General features: G+C 41.2%; 1 protein-coding gene across 2 annotated transcripts in view; it reads right to left on the bottom strand.

The window, feature by feature from the left end:
* TRPC6 (transient receptor potential cation channel subfamily C member 6) overlaps nt 1-27,123 on the bottom strand; it is a 106,364-nt gene extending 79,241 nt beyond the window's left edge. The window contains exon 1 of one of the 2 annotated variants that reach the window (XM_054801511.1): nt 26,732-27,123. In XM_054801511.1, the coding sequence (XP_054657486.1) occupies nt 26,732-26,874 (143 nt within the window). In that variant the 5' untranslated portion in view covers nt 26,875-27,123. The remainder of the gene's footprint in view (nt 1-26,731) is intronic. The other variant, XM_054801520.1, reaches the window with a different exon arrangement.
* Nucleotides 27,124-27,360: the final 237 nt, after the last annotated feature.

The raw sequence follows: 27,360 nt of genomic DNA, 5'->3' as shown, positions 1-27,360 counted from the left end.
AGCTGTTGTTTTTTAAGGAAAGTGATGGCAAAAGTCATGTCCAGTGATGATGAAAGTTCAAATCAGAGAACTGGTCTTTGAAAACACCCATGTTTGGTTTTATAACAATTTATCTCTGCTAATTATTACTGTATTATCATTTAAACCACTGTAATTCTCATATAGAGTTAACCACTGTAACATTTCAGTTTGAGTATGTGCCACTCTTCTAAGAATTTTTTGGGACTCCTCAATGTAGCACTTCAGTATCTTTCAGTAGTTCACCAAATGATGTAATTAACATTGCCAGATACACTTCCTTCTCTTTCATCTTTGTTCATAGTCAAGCTATTTGACAACTGTTGCAGATCTGTGAAGTTTCAACCACGGAGCACGACATTCACACCTTGACTCCACTCTCAGGCTTCTCCCAGGCACTGGCCAACAAGGCCACTGACCTCAGAAGTCTGTGGGGGCTCTGCTTCTTCCAAACTCAAAGTCCCTGAAATGTCAATTGTATTTCTAATGCTTTCCAAGAAGCTCTATTAGAAATACCGTACCTGACATCTTAACTGGGGAATGAACAAACTTTTTCCCCAAGTATTATGCTGAGAAGAGCTATATGTTGCATCTGGGTCTTCCCAACATACATAAAAGGATCAGAATCAGCCTTGTGAATGAGAAGTAAGACCTATTTTAATTGCAAGTTGCCCCAGTTTCTGTGCAATGTGCAGAAAATGCAATATATGATATACAATAAATATTTTAAACTTTAAACGAATGCCATACGTGGAAAGATACTTCCACACAGCATATAATTAACTGTTCCATTTCTAATTATCATGTCAAGTGAGATGATGCCTTCAGGCCCTAAACAAAAATTTTTGTCATACTGAAACGTACATTTTAGAATAAAGAAAGCATAGATAATGTCTGCCTCACTAAATTTGTCCATGTAATCAGGAATCTACTCAGACTTTCAGCCTACACAATGACAAGACAACTGGTAAGCATTTGGAGTAGTGCAGAAAACATATCACGTTTTATAACCAGAAAAGAAAGTCTTACATAAGACCAAGCAACACTTGGTCAAATCCAGTTCACCTGCAATAAATACGCTGAAGAGATGCTAGATGGCTAAATTAAGCTGAAACTTCTATAATATAAACCACAAATTTCTGGGCTAATTCAGGAGAGCTATAAAACTACAGCAGCAGTGTTCCCATCTTCACTGTCTGTCTTCTGTAAGAATGTTTTTAAACACTTCCTCAGACATATTTAGGCTCAGGTTTTAGTGCTTAAGTACTCTCATTTGCTCTTTTAAATTAAATGAGTGGCTGATTATTTACCTGCAGTCAGTAGTCCTTGTTTTCAAATTCTTGTTCTTCAACTAGGCATGAAACATTGTGATTCTCTCCATTGACTGTGCTGTCAGTTAACACCACTACTCAGTGACGACATGTTTAAATCGTCTCAGAGAGCAAAAAGAAAGCATCAGTATTAAATTAATTCTCATTCTAATACCTTAATAGAACCTCTTAGCAGATAAAGTCCTACCACTCATCTACGCCAAATCACCTTTCAATCTCTATTTATGCAAATTAACTCATAAGTGTTTTTATCCCCTTTTAAATTTGCAAAACTCATAACTGCTTTAAAGTCTTATAACATGCTTTATAAAATCCACATACAGAAACAGGTCAGTTCAATGTATGTATCTTTGCCTACCCATCCTTCTAACATACCATATGAACACTGCTCACTAATGTTAAATACCAGAACTTACATTTTTATGTCTTGCAAAATTTCTCATATTATTATCAGCTTGATTAAATGGCTGATTAATATTCAAAGAAATACTACAGAAAACTTAATCTATTGCTTCCCAATGTAATAAACTACAAAAGAAAAATAAGTATCAGCATAATTTAAAAGATTTAAAAGCACAGAATGCCAGAATCGTGTTCAGGAATGTTATGAATGATACACAGTAGGGAAATTAAAACAGTTATTTTAATATATTTAAAACTTTTTGTTTAAGCTTTGTACAATGAAAATACCACACAGATTCACAGAATCACAGAATGGTAGGAGTTGGAAGGGATCTCTAGACATCATCTAGTCCAATCCCCCTGCTAAAGCAGGATCACCTACAGCGGGTTGCACAGGATGGTGTCCAGGCAGGTTTTGAACATCTCCAGAGAAGGAGATTCCACAGCCTCTCTGGGCAGCCTGTTCCAGTGCTCGGTCACCTTCAGAGTGAAGAAGTTTTTCCTCATGTTCAGATGGAACTTCCCGTATTCCAGTTTGTGCCCGTTGCCCCTTGTCCTGTCACTGGGCACCACTGAGAAGAGTCTGGCCCCGTCCTCTTGACATCCACCCTTTAGATATTTATAAGCATTGATGAGAACCCCTCTCAGTCTTCTCTTCTCCAGACTAAACAGACCCAGCTCTCTCAGCCTTTTCTCATCAGAGATGCTCCACACATGTGAAACTAGAAAAAATATTTCAGAGGAGCATAAGAGTATTTAAATATCAGAATGAGTTCTTTCCAGTTCCTCTTCTGTAGCTAGTCTTCAGTTCATAAACAAAGCTCTGTGGTTTTCCCTTAAGAATACACTTTAGTTCCATTAAAACCATTAAGACTTAATCACAAGCTCAAGTGCTTTCTGAATTGGACGAATCTTAAATATGTGTTCAACCTTATGGGAGGGCTTAGATAATTTACATTTTCATATTACATCCACTGCTCCCTACACTTTCTGTGTATGGATGAATTCAAAAGCAAAAGAAGGTTCTACAGAGCTGCAATTTATGCACATATAACCACTTTTGTCAAAACAAACTAGTAGTTGTCAAGTGCCTCATAGTCCTCTTACATTTTTATACTAACAACAATCCTTTCACGCTTTCCTAGTCAGAAATTAATCATTTTGTTTGCATGGAGCCCCCATACTCACAGCCAGACTCAGAAGAGGCAGCAGCTTCTGCAACACCATCTGCCCCTTTCCCAGGCCTGGGTTTTCGCTTCCCCAGACACAAAAGTCCCTCTGGCTGGCATCACTGATTAAGCAGAATGAAGAAACTGGGAAAATCAGATGAACAACTGTGGCACTCTCCAGTTTTAACATTTGCATTATAAAGCTACTGCTGGTTTCGTCAAACTGGATTTTATGGCATTCTCCTGGACTGCACCTTCAGTACTACAGTACCACATTTAGCATGTTTCTCTTAAAAAAAGTTCACAAGCTACATCTCTTATGCTTCAGTTTTCAACCTCTTCAGCATATGCTTATTTTCCAATATTTAAACAGTATTTAACTGCTCTCTTTAATAATGTCATGACCTACCAGCAGTAGGTGAGCTCTACAGAGCACTATCTTTTCCTAGCCATAATAACCTGAGGAGTTGTAGAGATAACATCTTGTGTTTGACAAGAGAAACAAAGTATAAAAACATTAGCCAGTATACACTGAAACAGCAGAAGTAAAACTGATTTCAGGCTTGCAAAACAGACCCATCTGTGATAATGCTTGCTAGGACTCTTAGCTTCTCCCTTCCCAACTTTATGCCTGGTCAACATAAAATTCCAAGAGTCTTCTCTTCTTTCCAGACAATGGATTTAAGCTCAGGCAGTAAATATTTGTGTCTTTAGCTCTGTAGCGCCTTGTTTGAAAATGCCGTACTCTGACTCAACCGCTTTGCTTATGTTTGCAGTCACTTGCCCATGCTAGAGCATGGCACCTCACCATATTACTGCAATAACCAGGGGGTGCTCCAGCACTGAGAAGACTTTCTGCTTCAGACCTTCTTGTAGGCTTGTATTTAAAAGGTGTGATGCTAGGACACGTCAACTCCCCATAAATTCATGTTCAGACTGTCCAAGCCTTTAGAGGATGTGAATTGTGAGGTACTGGATAACATCCCATTTCAAAAACTAACCCAGATAAAACAGTTCGGTATGTACAAGGTACAAAATAACCCTTCCTCTGCATCTCACAAGGCTGGCTACCTCGGCCACCCCTTTTGTGAACCTGTGGGACAGAGACATGATCCCATCTTCTCCCCACCCTTCTCCACATCTTTCGGTAACCCTGCTGAAAGGTATCCCGGGAGCAGTGCCATACATTTCCTTAGCTCAGAAGCTGCAATTCCCCTCGGAGGCGCCGTGTGATGGGGAGGGAAAAGAAGCTCCTGACCGCCCTCACACAATTCATACCCATGTAAGGTCCAGCCACCGTCTACCCACAGAACTCTTCAGCAGATGAGGAGGAACATGATGCTATGTTGACAGGATAACACAAGCCTGTGCTGGTGTTGCCAAGAGCTCTGCTGAGCTCTCACTGCCTTGATCATTTAATGACAAGGGGGAATTTCCTTTAATTCCATTTAATGCCATTTGTTTTCCAAAAGAGAAAAAAAGGGAACGTCTGTGAGTGTATGGATATATTATATATATATGTTTATAAAACCCCAGTCATTGAGCATACCTAAATAAAACTGTAATACAGCAATCCAGGAAATGCACGGGGAGATTCAAGCACTGGGTGAAACACTGGCACAGAATTCAGACCCAACTCACAAGGTCGCCTTTTCCTCCTTTTCCCTGTTCTCCCAGTGGTGTGAATTACTTCCGGCATGAGTCAGACACAATTTTCACCATTGCCTTTAGCACGGTTTATTATACAGTTCCAGGCAACAGGGTACAGTATCAGCAAAAAGGTCAGAGAAACACAAAAATCATCTCCAAGAAGAGATGGAGAGGATTAGAAAAAGGATGATAAAAGTAATGTAAAATGCCTTAACAAGACAGCATTTCAGCTAGCTGCATCCTGTGCTATTTGGTCAGACAAATGCTGCCAAAGGTAAGAATTCTAAATACAATTCTTTCACTTTATTTTTGTAAACCTTTATTAAATTTAACTATTCACATTTTTCTTGCTTGTCCTAAACTGAGACTATTGGGCATCTTTTAAGGAAAACATGCACAAAGATTAAAAGCATCAGCACAGTAATTCTTATCCTCTATAGCACAGACTTGACAATAAAAATCCATCAAGTTGCAAAGTATGAATTCTAGACAGGAAACAATGTAGAAACTAAAATCACCCCAATATTTCCACATGCAATGCAAGTAAAGATAGAAGATAGTGGACGAAAATTTAAAAATATATTAATTGAATAAGGGGAAATACACCTGCATGGTTTATCCATAAAACCTACAGCATACAACACAAACCAGCGAGCCTGTAACAGGCAGATCAGCATGCCCTCCAGTCAGCACTGAACTTACACTCCAACACAGGAATAAATTGTCCTTAATCATATTTGTCAGCTTCTGGATTGTAACCAAAAGCTGAGTAATTCTTTTACCCTCAGAAGATCTATTCAGTCTCTATTTATTTCTTGAAAACCTGACAATCAACATCAAATGTAGCTGAAATCAATCTAACCCATTCATCACTACCATTGACAATAAGTGTGTCTGATTTTGTCAGAGAACTGCAGATATGAAATATAGCAATCCTAAGATCTTATCAAACAGCATCAATTTATAAGTATGGTCCCTAAATTCAGAGTTCTTCATGCTGAAATATTATTCAGATCCTATTCTTTTTTAAAAAAAATATAATATCTTTCCAGATACCCTCCTTTGTATCTCTCACTGATCTTGACCTGTCATGGGTAAGGGATCTGAACTGAAGAAAACTGCCAGTAATATAAGGATGGGAGAAAAACATGGAATTTAACATCATGGATCCTCCATGCTGAATACAAATGTCTCATGTGATTGAAGGAGGACTAATACGGTAAGTTATGAGTGGATGCAACTGTGGATAAAAGGGACTGATATGAAATGAAAGACGTGAACAACTGATTAGGAAAATGACAATTGACAACCTCAGGACTACTTAGAATAAGAGAAAAAGCACTAAAGGTCTTTTAAATGTCTGAAAAGGAAATAGCAACAGGAAAACCTGCTGGAACTAGACAAGTGACTAGGTTTGGTGACCGAGAACTCACTTCTGCAGAAGCAGCCGTTACACATTCTGCTCAGCACCTGAGGAAGAACGGACAATAAGTCATCCACACTTGGAAAAAAAACAGAAGAGGATATAACTGTACTAACAACAGCAATTAGCCTAGAGATAATTGTGTTTCCCCTAAAACAGATATGCAATAATACATCAAATAGAATTCCAAAAAGGTGGCATGTATGATTATTCTAGGAGTCACATCTGACTGATGAAGGATCTTAAAATATTTACCCATTCGTTCATTCATTATAATATGAATGCTGGCCTAACCAAATATTTCTACAAAATGAAAATTTCCCAGAAAAGTTGATGCTAACTAGCAACTCTATTTTTAACAAGTTCAGAGAAAACAATAAATCTAAATCAATTTTTTCCTTCTTGGATAAAATAAAGATTTCCACAATAATTCTAGTTCCAATACAGGAGACATTTCTTTTTCCTCCTCTGCTTGTGGGAAAAAAAAATACATGTGCCCATCTATACTCTTCCTGCATTTATGTTAGGAAGAAGTAATTTTCATTATGTAAATGTTATATATAGCTAATTAAATGGAAGAAGCAGCAAGGCAATAAGATAAAATTTACTTTAAAAGTGCTTAAAAAACAAAGTGGTATTCAACAGAAAGAACAGCTGAGTGGTGTTACCCAGAAGAAAACTAGAAACAGATAAATAGCATGAAACTGAATTCCATGAAAACAAGGAGCAAGCAGAGTTATTTTTGTAGATGTTACCCACTATCTGCTGCAAAGTAGGCTGAAGAAATATGCATTCTGCACCAAAAAAATGAGAATTCCACTAAAAATCAGCACTAAAAATAAACCTTCAGGATAAAGAAGAGTCACTGCAGAAGTGCTTAGCACTTAAATGTGTGCTTACTCAAAAGAGAAAACAATGTAAAAAAAGAAATTACTTTGGATTACTTCCAATAACTGTAATTACCATTATTAAAAAGTAATTACTTTATAAGAATACAGAAACAACGATGTTTATTCTTCCTAGCTATGCACAAATAAAGTACTTGCTATCTTGACCTCAGGGACACTTTTAGTGAAAACAGAATTGGTGGCAAGTCACACACGCAATTCCAACAGGAAAAGACCGTTTGCCTTTTTCAGACTTGAGATACAATAACGATTCCAATACGCAGCACAATGTAAAACAAAGACCTGAATTGATAGATTAAGGACATAAAATGAGACCTTTAACAGTTACTGTTACTTCATAATTGCAGAATATTTTCGCATGACATTTGTAAAATTTAAAGAAACTTCTGCCTTCTCTACCCCTAAAAGAGGGTAAAAAGCCCTGGCATCCGCCGAACACCGTGTTGCCTTTGATCCCACAGAACAGAAGAAATCTCTGACCTAGTATATTTGACAGTATCATTAGTGGTTGTAGCTGTCCAGTTAGGTGATGATAATAAGAGAATAACATAGGGAGGCTTTTAGAATCATTTCACAAAGACTGTTATTAGATCTAAATGGACTTTTTTGTCTCAGTCTTCACAGGCAAGTGCTCTAGCCACACTGCCCAAGTCACAGAAAGCAAAGGCAGGGAGTGGGAAGATGAAGAACTGCTCACTGTAGGAGAAGATCAGGTTTGAGATCATCTAAGTAACCTGAAGGTGCACAAGTCCATGGGGCCTGATGAGATGCACCTGTGAGTCCTGAGGGAAATGGCAGATGAAGTTGCTAAACCACTCTCCATTATATTTGAGAAGCTGTGGCAGTCTGGTGAAGTTCCCACTGACCGGAAAAGGGGAAACATAACCCCCATTTTTAAAAAGGGAAAAAAGGAAGACCCAAGGAACTACAAGCTGGTCAGTCTCACCTCTGTCCTCCGCAAGATCATGGAGCAGATCCTCCTGGAAACTATGCTCAAGCTCATGGAAAATACGGAGATGATTGGTGACAGCCAACATGGCTTCACTAAGGGCAAATCGTGCTGAAAAATTAGGTGGTATTCTACAACGGGACTACAGTGTTGGTGGATAAGGGAAGAGCAACTGATGTCATCTACTGGGACTTGTGAAAAGCATTTGACACTGTCCCACATAACACCCTTGTCTCTAAATTGGAGAGACATGGATTTGACGGATGGACCATTCAGTGGATAAGGAGTTGGTTGGATGGTCACACTGAAAGCGTCCAAGTGGAGACCAGTGATGAGTGACATTCCTCAGGGGTCAGTATTGGGACCGGTGCTGTTTAACATTCTTGTCGGTGACATGAACAGTGGGACTGAGTGCACTCTCAGCAAATTTGCTGACAACACCAAGCTGTGTGGTGTGGTCCACACTCTGGAGGGAAGGGATGCCATCCAGAGGGACCTCGACAGGCTGGAGAGGTGGGCCCATGTGAACCGCATGAGGTTCAATGAGGCACAGTGCAAGGTCCTGCACATGGGTCAGAGCAATCCCAAGCACAACTACAGGTTGGGTGGAGAATGGATTGAGAGCAGCCCTGACGAGAAGGACTTGGGGGTATTGATTGATGAGAAGCTCAACATGAGCTGGCAATGTGCGCTTGCAGCCCAGAAAGCCAATGGTATCCTGGGCTGCATCAAAAGAGGCGTGACCAGCAGGTTGAGGGAGGTGATCCTGCCCCTCTGCTCTTGTAAGACCCCACCTGGAGTACTGCATCCAGCTCTGGGGTACCCCAAGTACAAGAAGGACATGGAGCTGTTGGAGAGAGTCCAGAGGAGGGCCATGAAGATGATCAGAGGGATGGAGCATCTCTGCTATGAAGACAGGCTGAGAGAGTTGGGATTGTTCAGCCTGGAGAAGAGAAGGCTCCAGGGAGACCTTATAGCAGCCTTCCAGTACCTGAAGGGGGCCTATAAGAAACTGGAGAGGGACTGTTTACAAGAGCATGTAGAGATAAGACAAGGGGTAATGGCCTTAGGCTGAAGGAAAGTAGATTTAGATTAGATATTAAGAAATAATTCCTCACTCTGAGGGTGGTGAGGCACTGGAACAGGTTGCCCAGAGAAGCTGTGGATCCCCCCTCCCTGGAAGTGTTCAAGGCCAGGCTGGATGGGGCTTTGGGCACCCTGGTCTAGTGGAGGGTCTCTCTGCCCATGGCAGGGGTGTTGGAACTAGATGATCTTAAAGGTTCATTCCAACCTAGGCCATTGTATGAAATCAAGAGGTTCACTTCACAGTGGAAAAATAAAGTTTAAAAATACACCAAGAAAACATTGAGACCTTTATCTTCAAGAAGATAAAGGGCTGGAAGGGGAACTACAGGCCTGTCAGTCTGACATCAATGCCAGGAAAGGTTATGGAGCAGATCATCTTGAGTGACATCACACAGCACGTACAGGATAACCAGGTAATCAGGCCCAGTCAGCAGGGATTCCTGAAAGGCAGGTCCTGCTTGACTAACCTGATCTCCTTCCATGACAAGGTGACCCGCTTAGTGGATGAGGGAAAGCCTGGGGATGTTGTCTACCTGGACTTTAGTAAAGCCTTTGACACCATTTCCCACAGCATTCTCCTGGAAAAACTGGCTGCTCATGGCTTGGATGGGCACTCTTTGCCGGGTGAAAAACTGGCTGGATGGCCAGGCCCAAAGAGTGGTGGTGAATGGAGTTACATCCAGTTGGTAGCCAGTCACAAGTAGTGTTTCTCCAGGGCTCAATCTTGGGGCCAATCCTCTTTAATGTCTCTATCAATGACCCGCACGAGGGGATCGAGTGCACCCTCAGTAAGTTTGCAGATGACACCAAGTTGGGCGGGAGTGTTGGTCTGCCTCAGGGTAGGAAGGGTCTACAGAGGGATCTGGACAAGCTGCAGGCCAAGGCCAACTGTATGAGTGAGGTTCAAGGCTCAGTGCCAGGCCCTGTACTTGGGTCACAACAACCCCAGGCAATACTACAGGCTTGGGGAAGAGTGGCTGGAAAGCTGCCTGGGGGAAAAGGACCTGGGGGTATTGGTTGATGGCTGGCCCAATATGAGCCAGAGTGTGCCCAGGTGGCCAAGAAGGCCAACAGCATCCTGGCTTGTATCAGAAATAGTGTGGCCAGCAGGACTAGGGAAGTGATTGTGCCCCTGTACTCTGCACTGGTGAGGCTGCACTTCGAGTACTGAGTTCAGTTTTGGGCGCCTCCCTACAATAAAGACATTGAGGTGCTGGAGTGTGTCCAACGAAGGGCAACAAAGCTGCTGAAGGGTCTGGAGAACAAGTGTTATGAGGGAACTGGGGTTGTTTAGTCTGGAGAAAAGGAGGCTGAAAGACGGTTGTAGCCAGGTGGGTGTCGGTCTCTCCTCCCAAGTAACAAGTGATTGGACAAGAGGAAATGGCCTCAAGTTGTGCCAGCAGAGGTTTACATTAGATATTAGGAAAAAATTCTTCACCAAAAGCATTGTCAAGCATTGGAACAGGCCACCCAGAGAAATGGTTGAGTCACCATCCCTGGAGGTATTTAAAACACACCTAGATATGGTGCTTAGGGACATGGTTTAGTGGTTGGACTGGACAGTGTGAGGTTTACGGTTGTACTTGATGATCTTAAAGATCTTTTCCAACCAAAACGATTCTATGATTCTAAGAAACCCAAGGAACAGACAGAACAGTTTCAACTTGCTGATGTTTTTCTGGGAGGTAGCAACTGTTCATTGAGATTTCTGTTCTGCCCGAGTTGAAACAGGTCTTGCAACTCAGTATGTGACACCCGACAAACGTACCTTTCCGCTAAATAAGTCACTATGGTGAAATAAAGAAATGAGACATCTTCCTAAAGGATATTTATTCCAACTGACACAGAAATGTAGATTTTGGAGCGCTGACATTGTGGTGCAATAGTAAATACACACTGAAAAGAGTTTTTACTTAGTTCTACTTATTATCAAATTATAGTGGTTTTGCAACATACTCTAGAGAAGAACTATCATTTAATTAAAACTTTTAGTTACATAGAAACATCATCCTTTATCACTTAACACTAATATCCAAAGATTTCAGTGAATCAAAGCAGAATAACAATGTAAGGCATTTTTTAGTGTAAAATCACATCTACAGTAGCAGAATTAAGACCCATATGGCATCAGTTCTTTGGGATGGAAGGAAACTCTTCTGCTGGAGAAAAACTAAACCAGAAGAAACGAGAATCAAAGTGGCCTTTTCATTTATTCAGTGGTGCATACAGGTTCTGAAAAGCAAAAACTTTAAACAGGAATTTTTCTTGCTTGTCAACCGTCTAACTTCCCTTACCACATTTTAACCAAATACGTTAAAATGAAGGGAACAAGAGGAGGTCGTGTAACTTGGATCCAAATCTTAATATTGTGGAGAAGAAAACATTCATATGGTTGCTTTGTAACTCATCTGAAATATATCACTTTGCATCAGCTCCACAGAACAATTAACTGCATTTTCCTAATGTAAGGAGACAGAATTGTAGTTTTGGTCACAATGGCCTTGCCTGAGCTGGTCTCCTGAGAGAACACCATCGGCCAAACATATACACCCAGATACACTCCGAATGCTGCTGCCTGCCAAGGGAGTCACATCATGTATGTATTATGGGAAAGGGAGTTCAGCAGCGAGCTGAAACCATCCTCTACACAGTCAGTCGGGGGGGGAACAAAAGCAGTTAATGTTGAGTTGACTCACCTATGATTTAGGGTGGCTTCAAAAAGCCAAAGTTAAGCATTCTTATTGAAGACATATTGAAACACTTTGGATCAAAAATTAAATGATGAATATTTCTAAGAACAGTGTTGTCAAGACTTATTTGGCAAAAAAAAAAATTAAATTGTGACTTTTTTAACCATGAAAACAGATACAAAAACAGTAACGTTTCACATGAACAGAAATTCTGAACTTACTCAGCTTTCACTTTTACTTAGGACTTGGGAAAATGGGAACACAGTATTCATATATATTCTCTATTGGAAAAATGAAATTGTTCTGTTTCACCAAGTCTACAAGGTGACATCTCAGAACAAGGTGGGGGGAGCAAAAACCCACACACTTGCAGAGTTTTACTTACAGTTTTTGTTTACTTAGTTGTTTTTTCCCCCATGATCCTCTCATAAGTGTTATAACTACGTACTCTCTGGAGCAGCAGTAAGTGTAGAAGAGTGAGGAATGGAGAGTCATGCTCATGCAGAAATAATCTCTGGGATATAAAGCTAGTCTAGTCAACACATAGTTTCTCCAGATGCTGCATATGAAAAGCGTCATGATAATAGTTTCACAGTCCCTCCTCCTCCATCCAGTTCCAGGGCATGAGAACGTACAGCAGCTTCAGCTGGCTTTGTTGTTTTCTGGAACTGACCTTGAATTTTTAGGAAGATGTTGATTGATGATTGGGAACAGGTGGTTAAAAGAGTCATTCTTATTTTGTACATTCCTAACCTTCCTTTGAAACATTCCTTCCAGTTGCATCATTTGTAGCAGTTATAATTTGGTACTTACTGCCTCTTACATTCTCAGAACTGATACTTTCAGGTATACATAGCAGCAATAGATGCTTTCTTGTTCTCTTCCACTTTGTGTCTCAGTCTTGAGGTCAGGGTTACTAAGCAGAGCAAGAGGTAAGGTGATCCTACTCTTCCGCCAAGACTATAAAGAGATTCCGAGGTTGTGCCAAATGGGATCATGCTAACTTATTCAGAACTTCAATGGGATCTCTAATTTTCAGTTTCCCATAGGATAGTAAGTTATGAAATAACAGCGCGCTACATCGATGCTAACAGTTCAGAAGTGTAAAACCCCACCCTTCACAACCGAAGGCATAATTCTTAAGGGCAAAGTCTGGTTAGTTATACTGCTGAACTGTATCACCCCAATATTGCCAATACTGCAGCGGGTATCACCGAACACAAGACATTCTACTAACGACCCATTGCCTATGTTCAGGACAAGCACTGTAAGTAGAGCAAAGTGTGAACATGCCCAAGGAGCACCGCAGAAAGATATGCTTACCTAGTACAAACAGGTGGGATGTTATGCTGATAAAGTTGCAACAATCTTGACTGTTACCATCGCATAGTAGGGCAGGCACAGAGGCAGGATCCCAAGTCGGCCACCCCCAGGCCCCTTACAAGGCAAGGAGCAGCAGCGGCCTGCTGCTGAGTCCAGCTGGGAGCTTGCAAAGAAGGATGCACTCGAATTTTCAAGCAGCATTCAGTGCTCCAAATCTTGTTCCATATTTCTTAAAATAAAAAGCAGCCACTGTCCAGGGGCTGTCTGGCTACTAATTCATATTTGGGACAACATTCCTCCTCTCCCAATACAACATTGGTATATTTACCCCTCTTCCATATAATATTGTTATATTTAAAAAAAACTATTCCAGATAAAGTAATAAATATTCAGAAATCACCTCTCACTCAGAAAAGACATTTTGCTGCTGCATCTCTCATGAAATTCTGATGCTCCAAAATTGTCCTCACGTCTCTAAATGAGACTTTTATCTTCGGTGTCTTTCAGCTTTGAGGAGAAAATGGCATGCTACCCTATGATTAGTAGTGGGTAGGATCCTTCCTTAAACTCCAGGGACAGTTGCTAGCCACTTGAAATAAAAACCTATATACTTGGAAATAATTTGTGAATGGAGGAAAATAATTTCGAATGAACACTCAGGTCACCAAGATATTGAAAATGAAGACTTTCTTTCATTCTTGAACAGAAAATATTGTTTTCTATGTAAACGTTATGCAAATTTTATGCAATTAATATTTTACAATTTTAAATAATTGCTGAACGAAATCTTGTTTACAACTGAGGTACATTCTCAACTTTAGTCTGTACTAGCTTGCATGCAGACTGCAGAAGCATTAAACTAATTAAAGGTTATGTCAGTGAGCCATACATGTAACTCAAGAGGAAAGAATGCAATCTGACATCACAGAATGTTAGTAAACAGTCTTAATTGTAAGAAATTCTATTTTAAGACAATTTACATCACCACTAACAATACTACTTTATCCATGCCAACCAACTAAAAAATCAGGAAAGAGGAACTGAAATCCTGTAAAATCTTTCGTGATCCTTATGGAATCTATCATTATGATTTATTTAAAAAAAAATCAGATTTAATACTTTTGCAGTTTGTAAGTGAAGCTTTTAATGAAAATTAAGGATTACTCTCTTATTGAGTAGCTCAAATTTTAATTTAGGATTTTTAACAAAAGGAATTTTGTTTCAAGATAAAGCTGTTAGGATCTACATATCATGTTCTTCTTCCTGCCTCTGTTCGCTAATGCAGTGCAAATGATTTATGTGCAATATATCCCCCTTAATTCTCTCAAAATTTTCTCTCAAAAAAATTAAGTCGATCTAAATTTTGTGTAGTTCAGCAGCCAAAGGTCAGAAAATCTATCCATATATATACATGTCAGAATTTAGCCTTAGTCAAAGAATTACATCCTGGTTTTCACTGAATATCACTTATTTCTCATTTCTATAGTCTCTTCCTGAAATGCATCATCTTTTCTTCCATATGTAAATTATCAACCATTGATACACACTGTAACACTGAGAGCGAAACACAGGGAAAAATATACATTCAGGGATATTGAAGACTGAGGATAATATTCTCCACAGGCATATGAACACAAATCCCACTGAAGTCAGTGCCAGTGCATCTGCGTGCTGTGGAATATAGATTTGCTATTCATCAATAATCCTTCCACAGTATTTCAGTCACCAGCGTGATTCACCCAGTTCTGCCACAGACCCCATGAACCAGCCCCTGAAGGGGCCTGTCTCTTTCAGGCACCACAGGAGCCCAGACCACAAGGTCAGGCTGGATCCTCCATTTCAGACAAACCCCTCGGCCTCTCCTACATTTTTTGCCATTCCTGCCACGCCAGCAGCAGTCTTCAACTAAGGGAAAAGCCCAAAGACCACCACAAAGATGACAGCAGGTACCAGCAGGATTTCCACCTTCCAACCTCAAATCCCACATCTAAATCAAGAGCCAAAGAAGATGGTAAAGGTCCTGACATTTTTACTAAAGGATATAGGATTTGAAAACAACCCATGGATCGATGTGGAGTTTCCGTCAATCCTACTGTGCTCGATCCACAATATACAATACCAAGGACCTGATCTAGCAGTTCAGGACTCATGAAATCTACTTCCAAGAGAGGTAAAACTCAGGAATAACAAGGCAATTGGAAGTTGCCCATACATTACTAACACCAGGAATTCTCCCATGTTTCTGCACCTTCCTCTATGCATGCATGCTGTCTTTGGGGTGATACCTGGATGTGCACCATCCCTCCCACCCTGTACTCAAGTTTCAATTAAGAGGAAATCCAGGTAGGAACTGCACCATATCCCCACCACCACCACTCAGTCCCCCTATTTCCTCTCCTCCTCACTGTGTACCTCCACACCTTTTCTGATCCTCTGATCAAGACCTGCATGCTGGGCATAAGTCAGTCTTGTCACAGCCAGAGGTTACAGCCAGAGGCACACGGATACCCAGCAGTGCTACTAGCCCTGTATCAGCACCTTCCTCATCGATTCATGGAGACATGTCACAAATCCTGCACAAACTGAAGCGGGTTAATCCACAAAGGATATTCTTTCCCTTTAAGGCATTATCAATGTTCTCACTGATAGCTAGGGAAATTTCTGCTGTTTTTCAGATTTGATGTAAAAATCAATAACATAGAAACCTCAGGTCATTAAAGATCCTCAGACAGCTTCGTAAGACTAGAGACATTAGCCTTGATGTCTCTGTGAATCCCTGACTAGATTCTTTTTTAAAGTTTCCCTTCCTGTTATATATTAAACGCTGTTGCTGATTTTAGGCTGGAAGTGGCTGTGGGGTAAGAAATCCCAGTGTATATTTTATATATCAACTTGTTAGGTAAGATCATTATTATTTTACCATACAAAGCAGAGCTGAAATTTCACTGTCACATCAGCTGCTGTTTACCTACCAACGTGACCACATCATATGTTGCTAAATGATTAAATAGCTTTCTGACTTAATCCTCTAAAATTCTTTTCTGAAGAAAAGTGGAGAACATTAACTTCCACCGCTTCGTACTGTAGGCAGTGTTCATTCTGCAGACCTTCTGGAGATACTGCTATTGCTGACTTTTTTGTTAGCAGTGCTGTACAAAATGGTTTAAATAATATAGATCATATCTTCAGAAACTTATGTTCCTCTCCCACTCTAATTTTTGCTTGTTTTATTTGTTGCTTAGATGTCAGTTCAAGATACTGCGGAGGAAGAATAGCAGTATCTGCCATGCTGCCGTAACGCCTTAGCCTTTCCTGGCCAGCAAGAGGCTGTTACAGACTCTCAGCCTCACCAACCTGCAGGGACTCAAACAGTAACACACTGACTGCAGCCCAAACTGTCCAGCAATTTTGATGTTGTGTGGTTTTAAGATCCTGAAGTAAGAATACTAAAGTGAGGCCATACAAAATATCTCATATCCTTGGAAAATTCCATCCCATCACCACTACCTGCAAATGAAGCTGGTTTAACTAACTTTTGTCAGCATTACTGCACTTTGATACAATTTTTTTAATAGTCATTGTATTTTTGAGTTCAGATTTCTACACTTACAGAGACAAGAGGAAAATGAAATAGTACATTGTAAGGGGAGAAGATTCTAAGACTCACTTGAGAAAGCTATGAAAGCAGCAGCCTTCGAAAACTGTCCTGAGAAATTAATACAAAACTTGTTCATACAGGGAGAGGAAACAAAGAGCTAGAAGAGAGGAAGAGTCATTGCTGCCATCCAGCAGGCTGCTCTTTGCATCTGTTTTTCAGATAATTTTGTCAGAGCAAGCCTTAAACATCTCAGTGGAAATTTTAGAAGTTCTACTGCAAATATTCCCAAGTATCCCACTGCACTTCACCTCCTTGGTACAGAGGAATATTCTGACCAACAGAGCCTGTAGCCTCTGAGCAACCATTGTAGTCCATGTGGTCCTACCAGGACAGAGGAAAGCAAAAGCCAGGCAGTGGACATGGTGCAGGCAGATCCACGAGCATATGGATTCATCCTTCGATTTAGAGCCGAGAAGCCTGAGAGTTCTCCAAGCACAGGATTTCCCTTTGAGTAAACGCCACCAGTACCATATACATTTGTATTAACTTCTAAAAAGACTCCTCTGCCACATGTGCCCAAAATAAAACTTCCATAACCTTTAAATTACCATTTCAAAAATCTTTCTCTATTTGATATAGCTGGGTCACAGTAGGTTTACTAAAGATAACCATAAATTAATAAATCCAGCAAGATATATATCTTTCTTCAACTCATGTATAATCCAACAAACTTAGCAAGTGCAGATAATAAACTAGAAGTTTCTAGTACATGTGATATTTCATTAATAAATCTTAAAAAACACTTGAAAATTGAAAGTAATTTTAAATTAGCTTAAGAAAATACTGCATAAAAACAAAGATTAGCAGAGTGGAACTAAACTAATATAGAAAATCAATTATTGTATTGCAAAGCAGAGGGGAAAATTGGTTTATAGTCTTCGATCATGAAAAACAGTTGGTTACGAACAATTCTCAGAGGCTCACTGTGTTTTCTGAAAGGATTAAAAAAAATATCAATACAATGATTCTGATCCTGCATAAATTAATAAACACGGTTAGAAACTCACAGAATTGTCACATACTGCAAATCTTTAGGAAAAAACCTCCACAATCCACTGTCTTAACTAATATCTGGATTTTTCATGGCACTAAGCTCCCTGCGTGGTGGGGCTTGTGAGTCAACACACATCTCTCAAGCTCAGCTGTTTCATGTGGGACGGATGTGGGAGCCCACTGCTAAGTGATCAGACCTATCAGACACCATCCCCATCACAAGCCCCCACTCATACGTGTGCTTCTGCTACACGTGACCCTGCATGTGCATGGGCCTGTAGGGAAGGCAGGGCACTTTCCCACACCATGATTAGCTGAGAAATGGTAATCATGACATTTGTGGCATGAGTCTCCATGGCACAGACCTTCTCAGCTTTGCAATGCCAGTTTCCAAAGCATCATCCCACAAGCTGTACCTCAGTTAAAAGTATTTCCTGGATTCACACTGGTGTTACCGCTGTTACATTCTCCTGTGATGTGCCAGGTGCTGTAGAGGTGTTTAATTGACGCAATCCGTGATTTAAAACGCTGCTGTTTTAAGAACTGCTCTGTCTGCTGCCAAGCACCCAGAGGCTGGAAGGCTGACAGCTGGACTGCATGCAACGCGCCTGTTTGCAATGCACGTCAAGAGCCCTACAAAAAGCACCAAGTATTGGATTATTACCACTTGGCAGGCCTAAGATGTGTACACAGAGTAGGACTAACAAAGTTTAGCAGTCTGACCTGGCTACCTGTTCTAAAAAGGAGAGAAAAATCACATCTAGAACAGCTGAAACACGTATACCACAGGGAAAAATCTTACAGAAGAGAAAGAAAATACAAATCACTCCTCAAAGATGAGGGACTCTTCCCTTTTGAAAGGCTTCTAAGCAATCAGTTATCATTCCTAAATTCAGTCAATGGGCACGACAGGAGAAACCCAGACTGCACCAGGAGGAAAATCAGCACAACCAAGCGTCTGTTTGAACTACCACCAGCGCTGACAGAAGATGATGGGAGGCAACAGACCAGCACTGTAGCCCACCCTGTCAGTCTGCTGGGCACATACCTATCTGCTAGTGAAGCTGATCAGGATGCATAAAAAAGACATTTCAGGAGGAACCAGGATGGCTGTGGCTGCCAAGTCTTTTCAACACCTCCTCAGTCTCAGGCTAGTTACGGTCCAGCTCCAAGTTAGACAGTGCCTGCTTGGACATGGTGGGTCCTTACACGTCATGGTGAAATAAAGGTCCTCTCTTTTCAAAGCAACAATTCAACTGGCTCCATAGCTGTTTGCCCTTCTTAGCAGCAATTAACCAGCATCCGATTAGAAATATATGAGGTCTCCTGTGCAGCTCTGGGATTACAACACAGCTATCAGCGTACCACGAGCCAAGCCTAAATCTGTTGGAACACCTCTTTGTGCACACGGTCAGCAGGGGTGGCTGCTGCTGGTTGTTTACAGCTGAGGTCAATTTGTGATATAAACCTGCTAAACACCCGGGCTATCCAGCAAAATTCCCACTACTTTCAATAAACCAAGACTTAAGCATGAGGTGCCATTTGTAGAGATGCACTGTTTCATTCAAGATATGGTAACGGCACCAAAATTTCATGGAAATTCTCCAGTCTGAATATTCTGTAAAATGGCTAGTGCTGCATCATACAGACCTTGTGATCTGTACTCTGTTTTCTGAGGTATTTTTAAATCCAATTTGCATCAGCCGTGATCTTCTGATTCATGAGCCTTCTTTCTACCTGCATGGGAAGGCCTCACAGATACTGATTTTGAAAAACCCTCAGTTCTTTAATCTCTTCACTAAGGTAAATACTGACATCAAAACCAGTATTTAATAAATTTCTAAGGGAAAAAAAGAACACCAGTCACGTTCTTCTGAGCTGGCAATGGGCATAGTTGGGTTTGATTTTAATTAATGCTGTATAAGGGAGAACATTAACAGCGGTATGAGTAAGGACACTACTGAAGGAATGTTTGAGCGAAGAGGCGGGCATCACATCTACTTCTTGGTGATTCACAATTACTATTATTTGACTTTTTTATTTGATCACTAATTCCACATTAAAAGAAAGTGGTCCATCCACAACAAAGCTTTTACCCAGCAAATCCACATCCACAACACTGCCATTTTGTTAAAATTAATAACTTTTTTTAAAACAAAAGGAAATTACATTCAGTTCTTGCAGAAAACAAGCTATCCACACTTCCCACATAGCTTTGAAAACACACCTAAAACGACAATTCTCGATATGCAGTTTCTCTGCTACTCCACTTACTTGGGGATTCTTCTACCCAATCTCACATTTCATCCCTAGTGCCAAAGCTTGCTTTTTCTTTTTTTTTTTCCCCCCCATATTGACAAACGTTTATTTAGAGATGTTAGGTTGGGAGGGACAATAGAGCTGTGCTGGCAATTGTACTAATGGTATGAAAAAGTGTAGTTGTATAGAAATGGATATAGAATATAAACCCAGACTTTAATTAGTCATCTTCACACTATATTCCATAACTTCTATTTCGCTAAAAATAGTATAGTTGATTATGCATTTAAGTTGTCACTGCTAAACAAATAATAAACATTCTACTGCAAGATAAAAATGTTAATCTATTACAGAAAAAACTGCATGTAATTTAATTATCACTAAGGTTTTCGTCTACATTTAATTATCAAAACTTACCTTTAAATACTGCTTATCAACCCAAATCCTTTAAGCCTCTTGTTGAGTAGACTCCATGTGCAAGCATCTACACTCACAAGTACGTGTGCAAACACCTATGTAAGACTCATTGTATGCACTTTAAGACTGAAGCCCTTTGCTAAGTCATTGCCTTGCACTGTATCACAGTTTGAGGTATGAAACCAAGTTATAAAGAATTTCATGAATATAGTTTAACTGCCAAAATTTTCTTTCGCTCATGTTCGCAGAGCTGGAAAGTCTAAACACAGCTTGATGAGGTAGACCCACCATGCCAAGTCACCTTTATTTGGGGATACTGATAGCTGGCAGGAATTCTTCAAGTAGCCAGTTATTATAACCTTCAGCTTCTGCAGTGGCTAATGCTGCTGGGAGGGTGTTTGACAAAGAACATACTTGTTATTAACATTTACAGTGAGAAGTATGCCATGCATATCCCACACATTTCTTAATCACTACTCTACCTTCCTCATGCAAATTTAACAAATTACTTGTATTTACGTGGAAAGCTTCCAGTTTTATAAAATTAGGTCCTACAGGGAGGTGACTTTCATTCGTTCAGTAACCACAGAAGAGTGATCCGCAAATACCCCCTTTTCTTAAGAACGGGTATAAATAAACCTACATAAATACTGCTATGGGTCAAGCAAAATAGATTGTGAAGTATTATCACAGGAAACCACCCAGGTAATATAGCTGTCCAAATGAAGTTCACTGTTAAATTAGTGAGCATATACAGCAAATACAAAAGTGCCTAACAACCAAACCCAACAAAACCCACAAGTCTTTACCATAAACGAACAAATGTGGTTCAAATCACCTTTCAGAGGTAATTTTCAGGATGTGTACCAGCTTCTGCAGAAGTTCACTGTTTTTCAAGCAGCTTCAAAGCATAAAACGATATGGTAGAAAACTCCACGTACATAATACTGAGTCTGCTCCAGGGACATGCCAGAATGGAGCATGCTGAAGACCACCAAGCCAGCACCTATCTCTGGCCAGTACTGTGTACTTTATGGACTGAGCTGCACAGGTAAGCTAGGGCAGAACTCACTAGCAACAGACCTCCGCTCTCCAGTGTAAAATAAATATTGTCAGTCTGCTCTGCCACTCTTTTAAAAAAACCTCTCATGAATGTTTTACCCCTAAATAACATGGTTATGGTTTCTTTTTCCTCATTTCTGATGAGGCAGGAAACATCAGACTGTGTGACTGTGATTTGGGTTTTTTTACTAATTAATCTGTCAGGCTGAAACATTAAAATAAAATATTTATTATTCTTCACTCAGATAAAAAAAACGCATTTAAGAAAAAAAACGCATTTAAGAAAAAAAACAAACAGAACTCAAAATAAAGCATATCTTCAGTTCACAGTGAAGCATTATTTAACAGATACGTGTAGGAAATGCAAAGGGAACTAAAAGCTGGATTTTCTGAGGCTTGGTAATAATGGTGATGTTCTTTTACCCAAGACTTGAGGGATTAAATTCAGCCATCCAGAATATGAGAGATCTGGATGTGATTTTTTTTCTGTGCCCAGTAGGAAGTAGATCCAGTAGTCCTAATCCATAGGAATGTGTTCCATCCACGAGGCTATAAAAGGAAATGACACCCCTCCATACTAACTCTTCCACCTTTTTGCTGTCAACAAAAATATTACAACATATTTTCAGAGGATATAGCATCTCAACAAAAAGACTAGCAATCAAACACAGCTGCCACATTGCACAGTAGTCCCTGAAGAGATTACGTCTAATGAAGAGTCTGGAAGATAATTTTACAGGTCATTTCGAGCAAGATAGTTGAGGCTGGAGATAAAAATTATGTTATGCCAACAGCAGAAACTGTTATATTGCAGGCAGGAAAGAAATTATTAAACATATTATTTAACAAAGAAAGGGGTTTGAAGTATGTGTTGGGTTTGATAGTGCCGAGAAACACTCGATCTAAAACCCACAAAAGCTAAAGAATAATGTATGCCTCAAGGCAGTTATGCACACCCTTTTTTCCCCTGTTTTCATCTGATAATTTGTGTGCCTCATTTACTTTACAACTGACATTTTACTGCACCATTGTCCTTCCTCACATGTATAAGAAAATACATTTCTTTTTCATGATGCAAAATATTTCAAAGTATAAATAAGGAATATAACCAGATGTCTTACTGAATTAGTGTATTCTCACTAGCTTAGTACGCTGACAATCTGTTCTTCAATAACATTTTTTTAGCAGGAAAGTTTACATACAAGTACTTTCACTTTCAAATCCCACTGCAGATCAGCACTCAGATTTGGGGTTAGACCTTAAAATGCACTTTCTGTCCTGTTTTAAACTACAAAACCAGGCTCTTTGCCAATGAAATACTTGCATGGGGGGGGGGGAGGGCCAACAAAAAAACCCCCACACAACCAAAAACATATCCACATTTTTGTACTTCAGGAGACAATCTTCTGACATGCATGTCGCAATGTATTTTTTTATATATTAGGGGCCAGACTTGACTAGATGGAAGAGGACTACTATAAAGAAAGTGTTTACTTGCATATAATTTCTAATATACAATTATTAAATTCTTAAAAAATACCTTCATCTTTTGGAAACCATTTAATTACAAATTCTGCAGATAGCCTGCAGTGTGTTCTTCCTACCAAAGGTTCTGAATTCAACAGAAAAGCAAGATTTTTCAGCACAAAATCCCATTAGAATTTCATTTTGCACCACACTGCAAATAAAGGTAAGAGTCTTCTTACCAGTCTACTTACTGCCAAAAGACTGTGTGACCCTACTTGGCACAGCTGCTGAGGCCAAGGAACCTTGCTGAAGTCTTGTTTGCAACTAAGGTAGCAGCTACCCCGGACACAGTAATGCTGGTTCTTCATAAAGAGTGGTACTGAATGCATACATATTCAATATGATGCATGTTGGTAAGCACAAGTACTGAAACTCAGAGAAAGTTTCAATATAAGTAAGTCTGTCAGGTCTCTTGCTACTCACAGAGTCAGTTAACATTGACAGGTCAGTATTTCAAATATTTTTCCAATTTACAGGTAATTTAATATTTAAGTACATTATAGTGTCTCAGCCTAAATGTAATAGAATAACCCAATCAGCACTGCTGATGACACAACATCAAGCAAGCTGTGTTGATCACTGATAATAGTTCTGATTTTAATGTGACCAGGCTATTTTACAATTAATGAATCATCTGAAAAATCATCTGGGGAAAAAAAAAGGCAAACTCAGTGTCTTTTATTAGACAGATAATTGCTTGCTGTTATAAAGGGACTGTATATCAAGGCTCAGGAGTAACATCACTGAACTGAAGTAGTAGTTTGATGGATTAGGGCTTTAGCTACAAATAAAAGAAATAGTTCTCTTAAAATCGTTATTTTATAATCCAGCCACTACACCACTTAAAGGCAGTCACATAACAACACATGAAAAACATGTTCTACAAACAACACACACGGTAATGTCAGCGTTAGCACTAAATCACCACTTGAGGAAAACTATTCCTTCATCTCAAACTACTTTTTAAGCAACAGTTACATGCCATATTATACCAGTAAGCGTGTTACCCTCTCAGTAATGTTTAAAAGGAGGCACACTTCAGCTTTTTGGGGACATCAGCTGTACTCTGCATTACTGTTCTGCATTAATCACCATCACACAAGATGTTCTTGGGGCATTTTTGCACATGCAAATGATGCCTATCATTTCCAGTTAGTTTGAAAAAAAATACCCTTAGCAATTGGATATACCTAGAAATACTCTAAGTGAAATGTAAGTAGCTTTACTTAAAACATTTTAACACATCAGCTGATGTGATCTGAAGGCTTATTTTCTTGTGTTCGTATTTAAACACGGACATATCGTTTGATCTCAAGGGACACATAGCTCTATATCAATGACGGATAGACCCACAGACTCCATGGTTTAGACTCATAATCAAATGGTCACCAAAAATTCATACAAGGACTTTCAAGGAAAAATATGGCACCTGACAACATGACCAGCTCCCTGAGCTGCCACATTTCTGGAGAAGTACCTAAAGAATAAACACTGACAAAGCATGTATGGACAGACTTGATAAGGTACACACACTGAATCCAAGTAGATTCACAGCATGTGAAATACTGATTTTACATAGTTTATCAGTCAACATAAGACCCTTCATCAGCAGTATCCTCAGGATCTCCAGAGACCTTATGACTCTACAGATAGAAGGTAAGATTCATATGATACTCTCTACCATAACAACATCAGGAAATACTGGTCCTCTGAGGATTTTCAAATAAAGTAGAGAAAAGTATTCTTACTGCATGTGGATTACAAAGATTATAAACAGTATATCCTAAGTATGGGCCATCTGATTATGTTCTTGGCCATACGAAGGCCACTAGTAACAGTAATGACTTTTGGCTGAAAAGACAGATCCCTAAAGTGTCCCTAAAATATGACATAGGTGGAATTTAAGAAGGAAAATTCAAAACCTCTGCTTAGTAATCACCATGTCCTGGAGGAGCCTATACTCACTGCATTCACCCCTGCCAGCTCAGAAAGTCCATGTAAGTGGTTGTGTATAAGCATTGTCTAGAGGTGCCCGTAAAGTGTCTCCTTTCCATATGACATATAGCAAATGACAGCTTCCCCATGCCTAACATGCACCTAAAAACAAGCACTGCCACTAAAGCATCCTTTTTAGTAGTAATTATATAAAAATTGAGAAGGGCTACATTCCTCAAATTTATACCCACCATTCAGATCAGGCAGCTTCTGTCTATTCTGTCAAAGACTGATGGAAGTACCCTTCATCAGGGAAGGATGTTAGGGTCCTGTCCTGGACCTACCTGTACCACAGAATTAGTCATCTAAGGCCTTGACGTGGCATAATTTGAGATAAATTCCTGCATTTAGTGCCACCCTAGTTCTACAAAGCAACTTGGTTAGGATGTAGGCTTTCCTCATCACCACTCTGAGATGATGAAAGGCGATCTCTACACTTGTGTGCTGGACCAAGAGCCACTAGCACAGGCTTACGCTGCTGAAGTGAAAATATCAGCATGCCACAGACCTTGCAGATTTTGTTTTAGGAGATGCTTTGAATGATGCTTTGCCATGGCAAGATATATCCTCTCACAGCTGCACAACCATTCCAAATGAGTACACAGAAATGGAACTTCAGAATTGCCCTGTTAGTTCAGAGCTGAAGTCCACCAGTCAGAACCAATCTCTGAACTAACCATCATGAGGTTTTTCTTTGGAAAGCATTCATTCGACTCATGCATTCATATATTCTGAGTTGGGGTTTAAGTCCAATGTGCAATAACGTATGCTCTTATAGCTATGTGAGCATACTGAATTAGTACTCTAGAAAGACACTTAGGAATAGCAATACAGCAGAGAATTCTGAAAGCTCTGGTTGTTCTTAGCTGAGTTTATAAATAATCAAACACTGCGAGTGTTGCCAGTTTCGCTGCTGTTATTCCTTTCCTATATCCAGGTAGTTGGTAAGTGGCTGGTAAGTCCTCATGGGTAAGACAGCAAAAACTAGGAGAGGTCAATAACTGCAATCTACCAGTTAAACAATAAAATATATTTTGTACAAAAAAAAAGTTCACACCTTCTGGCAATCACCTAAGATTTTAGGACTCATCTTGCATCGCTTAATACCCATTTTCCCCCTCTGTGGGATAGCTTCTCCTCAGAAGGATTAACAAGTGGTAATTATAGGAGTCATGCTGACAACACATAACCAGAGGGACACTGTCAACGCTGAAAGTCATTTGACCTGGATGTTAAAAATTGCGGTTCCTGGAACCTTTATAACTTACGTTTCATTTAGGTTTCAGTGCGTATGTTCTTACACCCTACTTTAAATGATAACTACCTGGCAAAACTTAGAGCATGAAATTACAGAAGGCTACAAGATTTTGACAAAATGCAGGATTATGGGTTTCTGAACACGACTGTGAAGTGCACTCTACCTGTGGGAGCAACTGATCGTAGGAGTTAAAAATTCTGTAACTATATTAAACCCATTAGATACTGCTAGTTTTAGTAAAACCGATGTCTCCGCAGCAAACTGAAGCTATCCTTCGCCTCCCTTACAGCGGGGCAGGTATCACGGTCTGCGCCTAGGAAGGAGACCTCTGCCAGCTGGGAACGGGGCTGCTGCTGCCGCTCCTCCGTCTTTGGCAACCGCAGTCACACCGCTCCTCTACCGGGGACACGAGGAAAGGTGACCAAGTCCCCACCGCGGCTGCCCAGCAGCGGGTCCCGCCACCGGCTCTGCCCCAGCCGGGGCGCAGCCGGCAGGCAGCGGCACCTCCCGCCGGCCAGACCCGCCCCGGCGGGAGTTAGCGCAGAGCCCGGCGCCCCGGCCCGCTCCGCGCCCGCGCAGGGAGGAACCCCCGGGTCCGGCCGGCGGGACTTACACGGGGTAGAAGGCGTAAGGCGGCAGGGCGCTCTCCTCGCACGGCTCCGCGTCGAGCAGCAGGTAGTCCTGGCTGTCGTTCCGCCGGGCGCCGGCCGCCGGGGAACTGCTCTTCCGCGGGGCGTAGGGCTGCGCCTGGCTCATGCTGTCCCGCGGCTGAGGCGCCCGGACGCGCGGCGGCTCCCTCAGGGCGCCGCGGAAGCAGCGCGGAACCGGCCGGAGCGCGGCACTGCGGTCTGTCTCTTCGCAGCGCCGCGGCCCCCAGCGGAGGGAGGGCAGCGCGGAGGACCGGCTCCCTCCGCGCCCCACCGAGCCCGGCGAGGGGTTACTATGTCAACCGGTGCTGCCGCCCCGGGAGCCGCCGCCCGCCGCGCCGGAGGGGAGGCGCAGCTCGGCACGGGGGCAGGAAAGTTTGCGGCGCGTCAGCGGGCGCGGCTGTCCCCGGCCGGCGGGAAGGGGCGGGAGGTGGGAGGGCGGCGGGCTCCGCTCGCCTCCCCTGAGGGGCTGCCGTGCCCCCCCGCACCGCCCTCGCGGCCACGCCGCCTGCCCTGGCTCCCGGCCGGTCCCGCCGGCTCCGAGCCGATCCTGCCCCGCGGTCAGCAGCCGCCCCCGTGACTCGCCCGCTGCGGT

Source organism: Grus americana, chromosome 1 (assembly GCF_028858705.1).
Source record: "Grus americana isolate bGruAme1 chromosome 1, bGruAme1.mat, whole genome shotgun sequence".
Taxonomy (NCBI): Eukaryota; Metazoa; Chordata; class Aves; order Gruiformes; family Gruidae; genus Grus; species Grus americana.
This window is presented reverse-complemented; position numbering and strand designations above follow the sequence as displayed.